The sequence below is a fragment of the Gavia stellata genome, chromosome 11, assembly GCF_030936135.1.
Source record: "Gavia stellata isolate bGavSte3 chromosome 11, bGavSte3.hap2, whole genome shotgun sequence".
NCBI classification, from domain to species: Eukaryota; Metazoa; Chordata; class Aves; order Gaviiformes; family Gaviidae; genus Gavia; species Gavia stellata.
In genome coordinates this window covers 23,118,905-23,137,559 of record NC_082604.1, presented here as the reverse complement: position 1 = coordinate 23,137,559, position 18,655 = coordinate 23,118,905, and the positions used below count along the sequence as shown (strand labels likewise).

At 38.3% G+C, this 18,655-nt stretch overlaps 1 protein-coding gene across 1 annotated transcript in view; it reads left to right on the top strand.

Moving 5' to 3' along the window:
- NAALADL2 (N-acetylated alpha-linked acidic dipeptidase like 2) overlaps positions 1-18,655 on the top strand; it is a 289,387-nt gene that overhangs the window by 58,974 nt on the left and 211,758 nt on the right. Inside the window, exon 3 of the mRNA XM_059822897.1 lies at positions 8,886-9,005. Coding sequence (XP_059678880.1) covers positions 8,886-9,005 — 120 coding nt within the window. The remainder of the gene's footprint in view (positions 1-8,885; positions 9,006-18,655) is intronic.

Below are 18,655 nucleotides of genomic sequence, written 5' to 3'. Positions count from 1 at the left end.
AAATAAAACATTTCAAAAGTGAAGGTTAGCTATTTCTGAAAGAAAAGATAAATGGTGCTGCCATATAAAATCCTTTAGATGACTAAGCAATGCACAATACAGTATCACATTTAATGACAAAATGGCAATTCCAAAGTATTGAGTGCATTTTTAAAAACAAAATTTGAAAGCCTGAAACAACAAAGAACTTTCGTCCTGGTACTATTTTATTATTTATGATACCTGAATCACATGCTACGTGTCTCTTGTAAGATAAGTCTGTTTTCCAATATGATACATGATTGAAAAATGGAAATATATATACTTGTTTAATCACATAGGCTGTGCTGTTCTCGCATATGGCCGTCTTTATATTTGCCTTGGTCAATCATTTGGGCCACTTGAATGTTTTATCACAGAAGTATATTCCCTGTTTTCATTGGAGTCCTTTTCTGGCATCTGGATGTACTAAATGCTACTAAATATCTTTGCAGTTAACTCTTATAAAGAGGGGGATATAAATAATATTAAACACACATAAGAAAGAATCATTAGAATTTTAAATTTTCTCACTAGTGAGGTGACAAATAATCAGCACTGCTTAATAGAAGTTTGAAATCATAAAATTTCTCATAGGGTTTTAGGGGTCAAATAATAGCACGTCCTTCGATGTTTTATAACCAAAGCAACGTTTTTGGAGATTTTAAAATAAATATCAATTTAATATGACTGAAAATAAGAATGTTTTATTTCAGAATACTTGAAAAACTAGATTTGCATTTAAATCTAATTAGAAAAGATGAAAAAAGTAGATTTGAGGTTTGAATATCTCGCTGGATATCATGAATTAAGAAGTTATATATTCAAGTATTAGTTTTGCCTTCTGCTAAAAACTCAAAGAATGTGCTTGGGGACAGAGGGCGGGGGGAAGTATGAATGAATTAAAAGAAGGAAAATTAATTCAAAAATAGATATAGAAGGAGGAGTCTACAGGATGAGTGTTATCAACAGGGAACTGAGCTATGTCAGCTCAGATTTATCTGGGGCTCTGTAACTATAAAACACAGAAGAGGTTCTTTTCTGTAGCCTATAAAAAGGCTTCAATCTTAATTCAGTCTCCCTGGGAGTTGGTGGGGAAAAAACCTGCTATAAGCTGTAAAAAGCAAGCAAGCAAACAAGTTAAACCTCAGTGTCTTTCTGAAAATGATGCTGGAAAAGCAAAAGCAACCTTTAGGAGAAGCTTCAGTAGAGCCCTGCCTGGAATGGAGCTGTGTTAGCTGGACAAATAGGACGAGGGGGAAGAGGGAACATATAACATGTGTCTGTGACTGAATTCAGTCTGCAGGACCAAACTCTATCAAACTGAGGTTAAGGGATGTCTTTTTTTCTTCCCGTTTTGGTACAAATTACAGTTTTGGCTGTCATTGTAATGTAATGTGCAATTTCATGTAATAAAAACTAGACACACAGAATCCTTTTTGACTTTAAGCTGACACTGTGAGTCTCATTGAATTACTCTGGAATTTTACTGCATGAGTAGGAATATTGAAGTAAAAAAAGAAAACCACTATAGAGTAAGGTGCTAACAACCATGAAGAAAAAAATGTCATTAATCTGTTTGAAGGGGAGTGCTTGTAGGTAAAAACCACTAGTTATTTAATGACCACACACACACGTATCTTGCTGTGTGGAGCAATATTGAAGTTCTGTGATTTAAATCTGCCCAGACATTGTTCTCAGGTGCATCTCTTAGTAATGGAGCAAAATCAGCTTCAGTTAATCCAGATAGGTAATGATTTGCTTTTTTGGGCTCAGACAGAGTGGTCAAATTCAAATTGCACAAATCATCTCTTTTTGGTTTGCCTCGCACAGTTGCTTGGAAATACATTAGGTTATTATTTTTCAAGGTTTAAGATTATTTTTCTCATTTCAGTTTTCTAATAAGACATAAAAAGAAGCTCAAGGATAGGGAATCCTGCGCTACTAGAAATAGAGTCTGGATAAGTAGTGTCCAAATTTGGCCAGGAAGGTAGGGGAATTTACTTTCAAATATACGGTTTAGTCATTCGCAGGATATCACAGAGGCATTTCTGTGTAATTACCCCAAATTTATGTACAAGATTTCCCAGGCGGTTTGGGAATGGCCAAGTGTCATAGGACACACAAAACACTGTAAGTAATATTTGCTGCTGGAAGACGGCATGCTTGGATTTTGAGGCCTTACACCAAATTTTCCATAAAGTAAATAGAGTGGAAAGCTCACCAGGGGATTTCAAAGATAGTGTTATGTTGAAATTATTGTAAACACTGGAGTATGGTGTTTACATGAAAACTGAGTTCAAAAGAAAGGAATTTTTGTTTTATAGCAAAAGCAGCTCTATAAGAAATTACTCTTTCATGTGAAACACCCCCCTGCCCCTCCCCGAGATCTCTCTTCTTAAAAATCTATCATCTGCCTCAAATTCTTTCCTGATTTGTTTCTATCTTGTGTCAGACTTGTCTTTATTTTACTAAATACTGAATTATACCCTTGGTCATGGTTTCTCAGATCTTGTCCTCTTCTGATAATGCTGAGCCTAGCAACATAAAACAGAAAATAAAACTTATTGCACTTGCACTTGGTTTCAGCGAGTCCTAACCATGAAGGAACAGACTGGCTGATCCTGCTCATACTAAGTGCCGTTACTGTAAAAGAAATCAATAGTTAGGCACATTACTTTCTTAGTTCAACCTTCAGCACTTCAATGGAACTAGGGTCAGTCATCAGATGCATGCCAAAAAGCCCACAAACACAGAAAGTCTCTCCCTGTCCCTCTTTTTGCCTGGAACCAAGTGAAGGATAAAGTTTGACAGATAACTTTGAATGTTAACGTTTCTGTAGAAATACAGTAAGTATATAAAAGATGGCTACGGCTGTTTATTTTGTCTTTGGTGTGCTCAAATAGGACAATGAAGGAAGCTTGGGTGGTAGCAATCACAGGGAGACAGCTGTGGTTCCCTGATTATCAGAGGGGTGCTTTTGGCTGAAATGGGAGCAACAGCTCCTGTCAGGAAGAGTAGCAGAGTTTACGCCAACAAATGATTTGGCATACTTGGGCACAGCTCCATTATCTCCCCTTTTCTTTCTTCCTTTTCTCTAATTTTAGAGAAGAGCTGGTTTTATGTTTGCAGCTTTCTTCGCATTTGTTGATGTCCAGCTTTGATCTACAGCCAGCTTGAGTTTACTTTTATGCTCTGCTGAATGCTGCCTTCAGCCTCAATTTCAGAGCTGTGCAAATAAATTATAGCGAAGTGTCTAATTAAAGTTAGCCTCATGTCCTGATCGCAGACTGCTGTCTTCTCAGATACAATTTGCAAATATATTTTGGAGTTTTTACTTTAGGCAGGATGACTAGTTGAAGGTTATTTACTTGGGATAGATCATGCATTGGATGTTTCTGTTACCTTTATTTTGTGAACAAGCTGAAAATAGTATCTGAATGTTGAAGGACAAATAAAGGGCATTGACTTGAATGAAAGAAGGCGGTGTACTAAGCCTGAACAGTCACAGAACTGAGGGGTTGATACTTCTAGAATTACATACATGCTTTTTGGAGAAATTGTCTTAATTCTGAGGAATAAGCAATCCTAAGTGTAGAATCATAGAATCATTTAGGTTGGAAAAGACCTTTGAGATCATCAAGTTGAACTGTAAACCTAACCCTGCCAAGTCCAGCACTAAACCATGTTTCCAAGCGCCTCATCCACACGTCTTTTAAATACCTCCAGGGATGGTGGCTCAACCACCTCCCTGGGCAGCCTGTTCCAGTGTCTGACAACCCTTTTGGTGAAGAAGTTTTTCCTAATATCTAGCCTGAACCTCCCCTGGCACAACTTGCAGCCATTTCCTCTTGTCCTACATAACATTTAATATTTAGTTTTCTTCAATACTTGGAGTTTCTTTAGGTCATCCATTTCTGACACTCTTTTGCTGGATAAGTCAGAACTGGCAGGAGTATGAGCTTGACTGTGCTAGTGAATGTCAGTCATTGTCGTAGCTTCAGCTTCTGTGGTCTTGACCTCCCAAATAGTTTGTGGAGAAGCTGTTCGTTAATATGAGTCAACAGATGGATATTTGATATAATCATAATTTGAGGTTACTGAACTGTGGCACTAACAACAGGTAATAGTAAGAAGGAGAGATTTTTCACCACAGCCATTCTGTATGCTACTTTTAGTTTTGTTTTCTGCATAAGTTTACACCTTTTAGATAAGATTTCTTCAAGACTGCTCAGTACTGATCTTAATGCATTCTCTTAAGAAATAATAGTTGAACTATTTGCTTAGGTGTGGTGCTTTTCTACCCTGGGATTCCCAGCCTTGGTAGCTAGAGCAGATGCAGGTAAGAGCTACCTTCTTGTCTGTACTGATTCCATGGGCATTTTGGCGGTTGTGAGAAACATCCCTTCCTGGGTGTACTGGCTTTGAGGTTTTTTTTCTGTGGGTTTTTCCCTTAATCTTTTTCCCATCTTGTGTGCACCTGGCAAATCAGCCGCAATCTGCCTCTTAGCCAGTGTAGTGAACGCAGATGTATAATGCTGTTATTAAATTCTTTTCCTTATTCAAGCGGACTAAATGATAACAAACGTATTTCCATTATTATTTTTGACCTATTTAACCTACCCCCCTTTTTTTTTTTAAATTGCCTCAGCATTTGCAAAAAAAGCAAAGGTTTAAAATAGTGTCTATCATCTTCAAGACCCCAGCTGCCACCTGCTTCATACAGTTATTCATACTTTTCCTTTCCATGACCTCTCTTACACTTTTTCATCCATGACTGGATGAAGTATGCTGTTTTATTCTCTTTCATTTTGGAGATAAGTAGAAGAAATTGGGAAAAGATCCTTGACTGTCTTGATTGTACCATTTTCAGAGTGCTTGTCTTTTCTGTTTTGGGGGGATTTTACCATAGTTTTTAAGATAGGATGTTTACAACTCAGTGAGCATCATCTTGGGACTTGGAAACTAATAATAAGTCTAACATAAAATAATTACTTTTTCTAAAAATGTTTGGTTTATTACCTACCACTGCTTCATTTCATGCATGGGGAATACTACTGAACTCCATATTGCACATCACAATTTCTTCCTAAATAGTCATATCTTTCAAACAGCATAGCATGAAACAATTCAAAGAGTAAGTACCTAATTCAAATGGATAAAATACCTCATTCTTTAGCAGTTTCCCAGTTTTAGGGTAAGAGGATTTACCCTTGCATATGTAAACCAAGTACACAAGTGCTCTTTTTCGGCACCTGATAAAAGGATGAGTTCTCTTTTGTTTTTGAACAGAATTATCCTACCAAAGGAAAGCAGTTTATCAAATACGGGTAGTTGAGGGTGGGGTATTTTGCTTTTTTAAAATCTGGAATGTGTAAAATGAGGATTATGTCATGTTGTAAGCATTTCTAAAGAAGAAAGAATAGAAAATTTAATCTTTATTCCTTTTTGGAGGTGTTAGGAATGTTGTGACTGAAACAGGACTTCATGCAATGTGAATCGACTATTAATTTCTCAGTGGATTATTGGGACGGTAGCGCTCTTTGGATTCAATAGGATTCTTTAACATTATTTTAAAGGTGTATTTTTTCAATATTTTATTTTATGCTGGAAGTGAAGGGTCCAATTAGTTGAGCCTCAGGGTACTAAATAAAAACAAAACTGAGTACTCTGAGCTAGTGTTGCCATACTGTATTTGATGAGATGTTGTTATTAAGTAGTGCAAAATATTTTGCATTTTATTATAAATTTTACTAAAGTATTCAAGTGTAGAAGAAAGGAAGGGTAGGAATAGTCTTTAAAAGTATTTTTATGATTTAATGTGTACCTGTTTGTTTCTGGACTGTACTGCCAAAATGTTTTGACTTTGTTCTAAACTCTTCCAGTGGGTTATTGACTTTGTTTGGGAGGGGAGGAGCCATGTGTAGTTTTATTCAGGAGAAGATTTTATTCCATTTTTTTGTCATTTTAGCTGAAGTTAGATCTGAGATTAGCGGTGCAAACCTCCAGCTGCTAGGCTATATGTGATGTTACCAGGATGTGATAACTTGCTTTGGTAGACATGTACAATATTTTTACCCACGGTTCCCAAAAAGGTAAAATTAACGGTCAAAGATTTGTGATGAGAAGAGAACCACTTCGAAGTTACAGTGCAACAGAAGTGTGCAAGTACCCCTAAAGTTGGACAGTGACAAGAGGCTTAAGTCATACTTATTTTCAGGCAAGTGCAAATGAAAGAGTTGTAATATATTGAGCTTTGACATATCCTTCATGTGGAAGATGTTTAATGAAAGCACATGTAACTCTTTGTTATATTATACCCAGCTGCTTTTTCATTATGTAATGACTTCTTACATGTACTCTCAATGTATAATAGCTTTGGCATTGCGGCTTACTTTTAACATTTGGAGCAAAGAACATGGTTTGCAGAGTGTTTGGGGCAGCAGGGAGTCAAGTTCTGGTTCTCACATAATTAAAAAATGAGCTGTGCTTTTGTAGGGCCTTTTGTTCAGCCTGCTCTTGTTGAGCTCATACGGTGCTTGGGAAAGACTGGTGAGCAGCTCTCGAAGATGCAGTTTGCATCCATAAATTAACTAAGAACATCCAAGGGCAGTTGCTAAATGCATTAATAATTGTGCAAACATGTAGTTTTGTTGTTTACAGAATGGTGGATAGCACCCTGGAGGAGCAGCTAGCAAAAATGATGCGAAGAGAAGAAGCACGTGAATGTAGATGGGCAGGGATCTCATTTTCACGCAGGCATACTGTAGAGGCAGATGGTTTGATGCTTCATTATGTTATATCTTTGTATATTGATTTTGCCTCAGGAAAATTCATTGTAGTTTCTCTCATACGAATGATGAAAGCTCCGATTTTTGGTTTGCTTGAGGGTAAGTGGGAAAGGCATTGGGTCCAAAGGAATTGGATTAGAGGTCTCCCCAGAAATCAGCCTAGCTGTAACCTCGCAAGCTGTCAGACTTCTGAGACTCTAATAATTATTGCACTGAAGTCTGTCTATTGACATGTCTGTAGGTACAAATGAAAATAAAGCTGGGATCTACAGAATGAGGTAAAATTTGTGTGAACTTCAAGGAGTTACACTGTTTAATACCCTTTCCTCAATCTGAGGTGAACTCTTTATAACCAGAGGCATCAGATTAGGTAAAATATAAAATAGCTTCAGGTAGCATAAAAATTTCTTCAGTTGATTTTATCATACTTCCCAAATACGATGATCACCCAGGAAAAAATTTATATTGGATTTCAGCGTGTAGTCACCATTTGAATTTTCTTATGAAATAGTTTTCAAGTTCTTTAGATATTAAAAACCGCACGTATTTCAGAAGAAACTATGTGAAGTACAAGATTTTCTGTTCCTACATTTCAGTATTTGGTGTTAAGTCTGATGTTTGCCTGTTCCAGAAGTGTTTTATAACTTTGGCTGACCTTTCTAAATACTTGGTTTATACAGCACTGATGACATGTTACAGACATAGAAACTTGTTAACTTGAAAATGTGAAAGAATACATTTAAGAAGACAGGAGCCTTGGCAAAATTTTTTCATGATTTCAACTTAAATGTTGAGGTGCAAACTCAGACAAAATAATCAGATACAGTTGTATAAGGGTAAATACTTTCCTAAAATACCCGTGTTCAGGAATCTAGTAAAATTTCACACATCCTACATACCCAGAACAACTGTTGCTAGAATTTAAGCAGTTTGTGTAGAGATTCCCGAAATCAGAACTGTTGCCTTTGGCAAATGAATCCATGTTTAAGTTACCAAAACTGAACTGAAAGAGAAACTTTTCCATCTTGTACTGCTCCTCTTATTTTAATTTTTAAACACTCCTGTAATACTCTTGTGACTTCTTGTATTTGTGTTTTATGTGAACACTGTGTAGGGATTTAGAGGTTCCAGAATGTCCTCGATGGTGTCCTGAGGGCTTCATAACATTCTAAAATAATAATGTACAAGACTGATAATCGTCATACTTGGTCTTCACCAGAATTTATTGCTATGAATGTGTGAGAAAAATGCCCTTGGTCATTCTTAAATTGTATCTATATATTAAAAAAACCCCTTGAAAACACGTCTTGAAGTATTTTTCCATCACTGCCAATGCTTGATACTTAATAATAACTTAGGCCTTTACTACATATTCTTGCAGTGTCCTAACTGAAGAGCTGAAGGTCTTCATGCTCTAAACACTTTTAATTTAGTTGGAAGTGACTCTAAATAATTTAAAAATATGAATTAATTGAGAAGTTTATGCATCAGAGTGGTGTAGTCTGTTATCGCTATGGTTATCTGAGTATAATGCTTGGAAAACTGAACTATAAGAAAATACTTCAGTTTAAGGTGAGCTTCTCAGGAATCATATGAGACCACGTAATAAAACTATATATTGGTAGAGTATGTATTATCTGTATATTTTCATAAGTGACCAGTATAATTATTCACTCATTTTCTGAAATGTTTTACAAGACTCTGATTCCTTTTAAGATGATTAACGGAAGTGAGTTAGTATCCCTTACATGGTTTTAAATACATTCCTGTAGCTAATAAGGGGAAATTCTCATCAGAATCAGCACCACTTATTATAACCACTGGTAAAAAAAATTGGGTTTTTATCACAGCTGATGAATTATGAATGAACACTGCAAAGATATAAATTTATCTGTCAGATTGAATTCTCAAGCTCTTTGTTATTACAGGTATTCTTGATTAGGAAATCGGGGTAAGGTAATTACAGAACTCTGCTCAGGTGCTTGTACCTATGCAAACAACTTTGTGTCTGTGGAAGGAGCAGCCTCGATGATGCATGGTTAGAGGTATAGCCTGAACTTTGTCTTCTCTTTGCAGGCAGAACTTGTTGATATACAGTATGGCACCGTGGAAGACTTGATCCGGATTCAAGCCATTACAAACGTGACCAAAAAAATTGCACTTTTGAAGCTAGGACAATCACCTTTGCTTTATAAGGTTAGTCAAATGCTCGTTGCACTTTAGCTGAATCTGATTTTTTTTTTCAGTTTCAGAATACCAAAACAAAGACTTTCCCATTCTATCGCAGTAAGTCAGGATTTAATGGCATTCAGATTCTTCCCTAACGCTAGCCACTTCGATCTGCGGTGCCTTTTATGTGTTAGTTATTTATTTTGTTGCATATCTTACAGTGCCCCAGTAGTATGCCATATTTTCTCTGGGTGTACTATAAGCCTTTTGGCAAATAAAGAAATCCTTAAAAGAAATAATAAAGCATGAGGGGGGTATAAGGCAACTGAGATCAGGAATAGTTGGATCTGTGACTGCTGAAAATGTACATATAACTCTGCACTGAGGTCTTTTGTTTCTGTGTAGTTGTATGAAGAACTTGGCCTGCTGGCTGTAGTTTAAGCATGCTGTGTGAGGAGGCAGAGCACAGTATGTGCTCACCTGACCTCCGGCTTCTGCGGGTCTTTCCAGTCCCACTGGGCTGTGGCTAAAGCTCAGGACTTCGGGCCTTGCTGCGGATGGGCTGCTGCCAGCACTGAGGTTGCGGGATAGTAACCGATAGTGTACGCTATAGGAGGACTAACACTATTGTTTATGGATTTAAGAAATGACATCGTAACTTGATTTCATCATGACATAACGTAGCCTTGCTCTGTGGAGAGTTTGCCTTTGCCACCTTGGTTCTTTCTGCCATCCTCACCACCTCAGAGGGAGGAAAGGGACTGAGAGCTGGAAAAGAGCATTGACTTCTGTGGTGTTTTCTGCTGCGTAAAATGTGTAAGCAGACTACCCTGGGATACACGGATAGGCATTTATTCCCCCTGCCATTAATGGTCAGTCACTCCTGTAACATCCTGAGGATTTACTGGTCTATGGATGGGTCACCATCGGTTCAGAACTAGAATGGTGTTTTTTTCCACTCCCTCCTTCCTTCTTCCTTGCTTGCAGTTATGGGGGGGGGGTATGTGGGTATGCGTGTGTCTGTTCTTTCTCCTCCAACTCCAGCACTGGCAGAGAGCGTAGAGATGAAGCTCACTAGTCCGCCTGTACATTACACATGATAGACTCAACATATAAACCACATTTAAACTCTAAATGTCAAGTAACTGCCTTCTACTGCAAATATTTTATAAACAAAAATGCTGTTTTGCCTTTCAGAAAATGCACTAGCCCAATAAATATTTAAACAATTCATTCCCAATTCACAAAAGCAATTATAAAAGAACAGTAACTCGATCTTATAATTATGAGAATCAGGATCTGCTCTGTCGGCCGTAGAAAGCACAATCGGGACCACAACATAGGTTCAGAAAAAAACACTTAATATTTTTTCTATAGGAATAATATCTGTCTCAATAAAAATGCCATTTTCAACAACTTTTAGCTGTTTATTTAAATTATTTAGATGCAATCTAATTATGCCTGTGAAAGGTCAGTTACCATTGTTGGAATTTGGCTGTTATGCATCATTTCCACCAGTAGATCTTGCACTGCATTTCACTGCTAACTGACAAAAACAATGAAATAGCAATTGGGGCTCATAAAGTAGGAATTTGATAGACGATGCAAAGTTTGCTGTAATGGCACTGTCTACAGTGTCTACAAGGTGGACTTTTTACCAATTTAATTTGTGTTCCTGTAAGCACTTACTGCATCTAAATTAGCAAGTAACGCAGCCTGAAGGAGTAGGGCAAAACAATTGGTGCTGAGGACAGGTTGCATCTCAGGGGCTTATAGTTTGGATTGGCTGTTGGCTGGTCCAAAGAAGAAGAAAATGCTAAGTGGTGACTGAGGTGTATTAGCCACACTTCTGGTACTCATCTGCTATTGCGAAAGAATCCGTTTTGCACATTCAGAGTCTGTTACACAGTATGAACCAAAGTGTGGTACGATCAGGAGATTGACTTTGAATGCGTGCTCGGGATTTGAGCTAAAAATACAACTCCCCAAACCTACTTTTTGTGTTCTGCTCACGCAGGTAGGACGTTTGCCTTTTATTTTTTATTTCTTCTTTTTAGGGTTGTAAACTGTCTTTTTTTTAGAATATAAGTTGTGTCTCTTTGGCTTTGAAATAATTGTAAGCTATTAAAAGTGTGAGAAAATACGTAGGAAGACGTCAGAAATAGATTCTTCTTTCACGAGGAATGTTTGAAGTGAAAGATTGCCTTAGGTAGCAAGTCGTGCTGGTTTAAATGGGCCCAGTATCTCACCGCTGAATTCACTTTTTGTATCTTTTTTCCCCCTAGTGTTTATGTTTCTGTACTTACTGAGTCTCACATTTCTGTTTCAGCAGATACTTCCCTCCGCCTCCATTTTCCTTATCTCTGTCTTCCACGTGCTTGATTTCACATCACATTAAAACAGAACGCTAGTTCATAACAGAACTGTCACTATATATATATATTTTTACTGGTTTTCTTTCTAATTTCTGTATTTAACTTGTATTTTTCACATTTTAACGTTCTTTAATTTCTCATTGTTATTACTTTATATTATACAAATATCTCACTCTGGATTTTTATAGATCCTGCACCAAGGTTTCATCTTCATAACAGAGTTTCTAATCATGTCTCTTTTTCAGCTTTGCATTTTCCCTCACATGGGTATGCTTTTTGCCTCTCTTTTACTGCCATGATCAACTGCTGTTTTTCATGTGCTTTTCCTATTTTCCCCTTTTGTGTTTTTAATTTGCTTTTTTTTTTAAATCTCGACTGTTCTTTCTCTCCATATCGAGTTCATTGGAAAAGACTGAAGGAAATAATAAACTGCTGCTGGCAGAAAACTCACCATGAAAACTGAACAGCATTTCTTTAGTCTTTACATCACATTAACAGAAAGAAGTATGTGCGGGTAGAAAACAGCTTGATGTACAAGGGGATAATTTAGAGAAATAAGCCCAAGTGATAGAAATCTTTATATTTTGAAAAATAATTGCATTAATGACAATATTTTTGCTGCAGAGAGTTAGTTTGGTATTTTATGGAGATTAGATTGGGTACAAAATTTTGGGGGAGGATCAAGGTTGAAGATCATTTGGAGCTTCTATTTTCAGTCTTTTAGACTGGGCCCATCGCTTATATCTTCAGACACGCTGAAAACAACAGACAGGGTTTGGAGCTTGAAGTAATTTGGAATTGGAATATACAGGGAATTTGGAATATACAGAAAAGCCTGAGGTTAATGTGCTGTTAGAATATGCAGTTGAACCTTTAATGTGAGTAATTCTGATTAAATTTGGTAAGGTTCATAAATTTAAGCTGCTTTGTGAGAACAAGATTTGTACAAATCTGACCTTAAGTTATTTTTGTAGTTGATTGTGATTTTCAGATTTTACTGGGAGTGTTGTATTTCTGTTCCACTGAAACAGAATCCAGTATCTGATCAGGGCAAGAGGGACGGCAGTTTTGGCAGTGGGCACATTTCCTAGAGTATCGGCAGAGCCACACAGACACATCTCAATCCCTTACGCTGGACCTTTTCAAATAAAGAATACGTTACTACAGCCACATGATAAGTTATACATATAAAAAAAAGAACATGGACCCTACCTTTATAGCGTTTAAAGTATCAAAAAGAGCATTGACTCTGGGGAAAAAAAACAGGTAGAGCTTACATTGCTGCGAAAAAAAGAATTGATAACAAAGGGACATGTATTAACATATATATAAATTAGAGTGGATTGGAGGTTTAGAAAGGGGTTTTAACCGCTGACATGGCACTACTAAGATCAGTAAGGGAGCAAGACTCTGTAGTCTATTATAAAATTAATATTAAAAGTGGGAGAAAAGAATGGTAGAAATGCTTCAAGGACTGGAGCAAGTTATAGCATGGCAAAGGCAGAATCATTTTCAAATGCAAGTGAAAGGTTAGGAATGTACTACTCCCAGCACCTGGAGTGACAACTTCCTATAGCAACACAGACTAAGCCAGTGGACTGAGGGGTGAAGTATACAGGGAGTACTCATATGATGCATTAACTCGGCATAGCCGTGATGCTAGTAGTAATCTCTGTCTCTTTAGGCAGAATAATTCACAGTGCTGAATAATTGACAGAAGGAAAAATTTTAAACTACTATGGCTACTCCTAGAGGCATCTTGTGACTAGTCTGAGACACTTCTAAGAGCTGGATTGTTTCTGAATAAAGAGGGGACTGGATTAAGGAAGAAGAAAAACATTCTTAAGGAGAAAGCTGAAACGAGACAAATGTAGAACAGAAGTGAAGCACAACTTCTGGAATTAACTACCATAAAAAAGGTAGAGTACTGGCTTTCTCACGCCTTCAGATTGAAAGTGACTGCCTCCTGGTCTTCTGGCTAGAAGGAAAATTTGTGGTTTGGTGGAACACAGGTTATTGGGATCACTGGTGAACCTCAGTAGCCAGTTACATACAGGAGGTCAGAGGAGACTCCCTGATGTCCTTGAATGAAATTTATTACTAGTGATTAAGCAAATCACTTCTGTGATGTAGGACACTCTCCTGAGAAAGGGCAATTGGAGTTGCCTGCTGTGTTTGTAGACAAGGTACATATTCTAATAGTATAAAATGTGTGGTGGCAGAAAGATTGATGAAACCACCTCACTAGCACCCAGCTCCTCTGCCCTAAAACTCATCTGAGTATGTGTCACCGCTGTGAGCACACAAAAGAAGCCAGAGGAGACTTTTTTTCAGGGAGAACTGCACAGTAGTTTCGGTATCCAGCCTCTGGAAATACCATCACCAGATTCATTTTTTTGAAAAATATGAGTCTTGATCATGATTTAATCTTTTGGGGTTGGGATTCAAGAAAAAGCCATAATTTCTGTCCTAAATTAACTTTTAATACAGTAACAAAAGCTCTGAAGGCCAAACCACTTCATCTTTAAAATGTTCACATATTAACATTTTTTCCACATCCATTAAATGAAGATGTTGTTCTAATGTGTAAATATCTATACTTATTTTAATAATTTACTGCCTTCATAAATATTCATAAAATTGCTTTTTGACTGTCATAAAGTTTAGAAATGTGGATGCTTGCATGTTTATGCAGAGGTTATTGGCAGGCACTTACAGATAAGGATTTACTAAATGGAAAATATTAAAGATTCCCAGAATAAAGGCAATTTGCAAAAAGATTTCTATTTAATGACTGCATTAGTTTTAAATAAGTTTACTTTGGAAAAAGTCATTTCACTTTTCTACTGTCTACATTGTTTATTTCTTTCCCTCTGCTACTTTTTATAGCTAGCACATATAACTGTGAAGATTACAGTTTAAATCTCCATTTAACTAGGACTCTCTCTCTCCCTCAATCCCTTCCTCCCTCCCTATATATACACACATGTATATGTGTGTGTATGTATATATGAATATATATACAGTGCGTGAATATATATAAACTATATTGAACAAAATGGTTTTTAGGGAACTTCAACACCTTATATATGTTTCCTTATTAAGGACACTGTTTCTTTGGGGTTTTTTTGTAGGATGGAATTTTTCCCAAGGTGTCTAAAGTCTTTATATACCCATCTCCCATGTGAATGCTATGGGATTTTTACTGATAATATATCCCCTCCCAAAGGCCTTCTTGAAAATTCAAGCCATAGGTATAGGTAGTATGGATAAAAGTTATAGAAACATGTAAAACTAGACCTGGAGATCTGGATCTGAAGGGATCATCTAATAACATCCACTTGAATAGCATCCTGTTTCTCAGGTTTTCTCTCGTTTATCTTTCTTTTAAAATCTCATTTTGATTCCCAAAATCCCGAGAGTTCCTCTTGAATAATCCAAGCTGAGTTCAGATTGGTTGATAACAATCAGATTTGTTGATGCAGAGTTTGATATTTAGCCAAATTATATTCCTACAAAATAGATATGCTCGTTCTTACTTTGTCTTCCATGAACCACTAGTTGCTCTGTGGTCCTTTTTCTTTAGCCTTTGTGTCCCCTGAGTGTATAGGAGATCCCCTCCTTCAAATCAGTTGCTTTTATTGCTATTCCTTATCCTTTTTTTTTCCCCTCTCAAAGATTAGGTTTAGTTCACTCATGTTCTTAACCTTCTCCCTCCTCAAACAGCTTCTTTAATCTGTTAGATATAATCCAGTCTGAAAAAGGCTTCCTTTTAGTATCTTTCTCTACTTCCTATGTAAAAAAATTCTGTACCAAGGCTTTAAAAAAATTTACTGGACAATAGTCTGTACCAGAAAGCAGTTTTAATGTAATTGATGTTTCATACTGCCATCAATCCTGTGTTTCAAATGAGTCTTTTAGTCACCTATTTACCTCTTCCTGATTTCATGATTCATGGAGTGACACACAAACTATTTTGCTCTTCAGTGATTGCTGAGAAAATTTGTGTTTGTTTTGAAGAAAGACCATGGGTCTTCCTTCATCTGAAAGTGTATCACATTTAAGAGGTAGGTAGACATACTTCTCAGTTATATTCCTCCTGCTTTGACTGATAACAATGCTTTCTTGTCCTTTGAGCAGAAGGAACAAGCCGTAATAGCTAATTAAAGAAGTCTGGAGACACTCTGCCTCGACATCATAAATCTGTTCTGTGTTGGGGTGACTAAGAAATCCACCCCCAGCCCATTGCGTGCATGCACCTGCGTTAAAAAAACAAGTCTCTCTGCACAGATTTATCATTTAATGCTTCGTCCTGAAATCGTATTTTAAATTTTTATTGGTAAACTTAGTTTAAAACATAGCTTTGAAAAAATGAAACTACCGATTCTGATACCTTTTTTTTCCTCTGTGTGAGGTACTATAGGAAAGAAAATTGAGAAGTGACACTGACTCGAGAACAAGACACTGACTTATGAGTTGGCGAGTCTCATCGAGGGGGCTTTAAACGAGATTCAAAGGGAGAAGGGGATGAAACTAGGCTCTCTAAAGATGAACCTAGGGGTGGCATGCCGATGTTGGGGGCGAAATCGATAGCCCAGCTCAAGTGCATCTGCTCCAGTGCACGCAGCATGGGCAGCAAACAGGAGGAGCTGGAAGCCATTGTGCAGAAGAACAGCTGTGATGTAGTCACCATCACAGAAACATGGTGGGACGGCTCGCATGACTGGAATGTTGAAATGGATGGCTGTAAGCTCTTCAGAAGGGATAGGCAAGGAAGGAGAGGCAGTGGGGTGGCTCTGTGTGTTAGAGTGTGTTTTGATTGTATAGAGCTCAACAATTGTGACGAAAAGGTCAAGTGCGTATGGGTAAGGATGAGGGGGAAGGCTAACAAGGCAGATATCCTGCTGGGTGTCTGTTATGGACCACCCAACCAGGACGAAGAAGCCAACGAACTGTTGTACAAGCGACTGGCAGAAGTCTCGCAAACGCAAGCCCTTGTTCTTGTGGGGGACTTCAACTTACCGGACGTCTGCTGGAAATATAACATAGCAGAGAGGAAACAGAACTTCCTGACACAGCTGGTGAGTGAGCCTACCAGGGGATGTGCCCTGCCTGACCTGCTGTTTACAAATGGAGAAGGACTTGTGGGGGATGTGACCTTGGGAGGCCGTCTTGGGCTTAGCGACCATGAAATGATAGAATTCTCAATTCTTGGTAAAGTAAGGAGAGGGGTCAGCAAATCCACTACGATGGACTTCGGGAGGGCAGACTTCGGCCTGTTCAGGACACTGGTTGAGAGGGTCCCTTGGGAGACAGTCCTGAAGGGCAAAGGAGTCCAGGAAGGCTGGACATTCTTCAAGAAGGAAATCTTAAAGGCGCAGGAGCAGGCAGTCCCCATGTGCCGTAAGAAGAGCCGGCAGGGAAGACGGCCAGCCTGGCTGAATGGGGAGCCGGGACTGGGACCCAGCTGGGACTCAGGAAAGAAAAGGAGAGTTTATCATCCTGGCCTGTATCAGAAACAGTGTGGGCAGCAGGAGTAGGGAGGTGATTGTGCCCCTGTACTCGGTGCTGGTGAGGCTGCACCTCGAATCCTGTGTTCAGTTTTGGGCCCCTCACTACAAGAAGGACATTGAGTTGCTGGAGCGTGTCCAGAGAAGGGCAACAAAGCTGGGGAGGGTTCTGGAGCCCAAGTCTGATGAGGAGCGGCTGAGGGAACTGGGGTTGTTCAGTCTGGAGAAGAGGAGGCTGAGGGGAGACCTTCTCGCTCTCTACAACTACCTGAAAGGGGGTTGCAGAGAGGTGGGTGTTGGTCTCTTCTCCCAAGTGACATGTGATAGGGCAAGAGGAAACGGCCACAAGTTGTGCCAGGGGAGGTTCAGGCTGGATATTAGAAAAAATTTCTTTCCTGAGAGAGTGGTGAAGCACTGGAAGAGGCTGCCCAGGGAGGTGGTGGAGTCACCATCCCTGGAGGTGTTCAAGGAACGTGTGGATGTGGCACTGTGGGACATGGTTTAATGGGCATGGTGGTGTTGGGTTGATGGTTGGACTTGATGATCTCACAGGTCTTTTCCAGCCTTAGCGATTCTGTGAGAAATCTATAGTTTATGACTAAAAAAAAGTCAAAAGAGTGGGTTTGTGTTGCTGATTGGAACCAAATCACGCTGAGGTCTATTTTTCAGTTCCTAGAAGGCTGTTACTACCTAGAATAATTTAAATTGAGCATGTCAATTTACCTCGTACTTAATCCAACATTTGAAGGATGATGTACTGTGACCTGTACCACCTAAAAGTGAAACAATGCCAGCGCACTTATAAATCCAATCCGTATCTGTCCAGATGAATATAAAATAGTTGACAAAAATTTGCTCTCTTACCCCCTTTAGTCAAATGCGCCGCAGTAAATAAAGGTAGAGTGAGAATTCTCTAATATTTAAGGGGTGAGGTAGGAGAAAAGCAACTGATGTCTGGAATTGTAGCACAGCTTGTCAATATTCTGAAGTAATTAACATTTTGGTTGCATCAGGAAAAGGACTTTCGGTTATTACTCCTTTCCTTTTCGATTATAAACCCCTGGATTTCTTTGAATGGAAGGAGAAATGTGCTATTAGCAGAGTAAAGAAGGGGACATACAAGTTAATGAGCAAAAGTAGATATTCATTATTCTGCATTTGTGATGCCACAGAATTTTCCTTTAATTCTTTGAGAAGTCATTGCCATTTTTCAGACTTGTATTCCCAGCTCTAGTTCCTGTTCTCTCTTTCTCTTCTGGATTGATACAGAAGTTCCTGAAGTCCTAATGCTGAATCAAACAGTGAATTCTTAGCTATTCGACTGGGTACATAATTCTGCTATCTTCAATAACACTGAACACTTAATTTTCTCTTGGGAAAATAATTCTAAATATTCATGTACTCAACTGGGTGTTTAATTGCACTTTCACTACGTACATTAAATGCATCCTTTGAAAAATTAGTCCAGCTCCCATTATGAATTGCTATTTTCTGAGGGAAAGGGCTGACCGTTTTATAGCAGGTCTCCTCCTTATAGTACAATAGGCTTCAATTGAGGGAGGCAGTAAGTGGCTTCCATGAAAAAATGGAGGATGGCTGACTCATGAAAATTTCCTTCTGGGGTCTTCTGAAGCTCTTGTTGGATTTTAGAGATGTGAAGCCCAAGCATACTTTTCTATTTTATCAAGCCCTTAAAAAGTGAGTAGTAAATGCAATCATCCAATTTACTGTCTGAGTGCTCTATCCTGATAAATGGTGCAAAGTCAAGTGAAACAGCTTTGCTGTGAGGCAA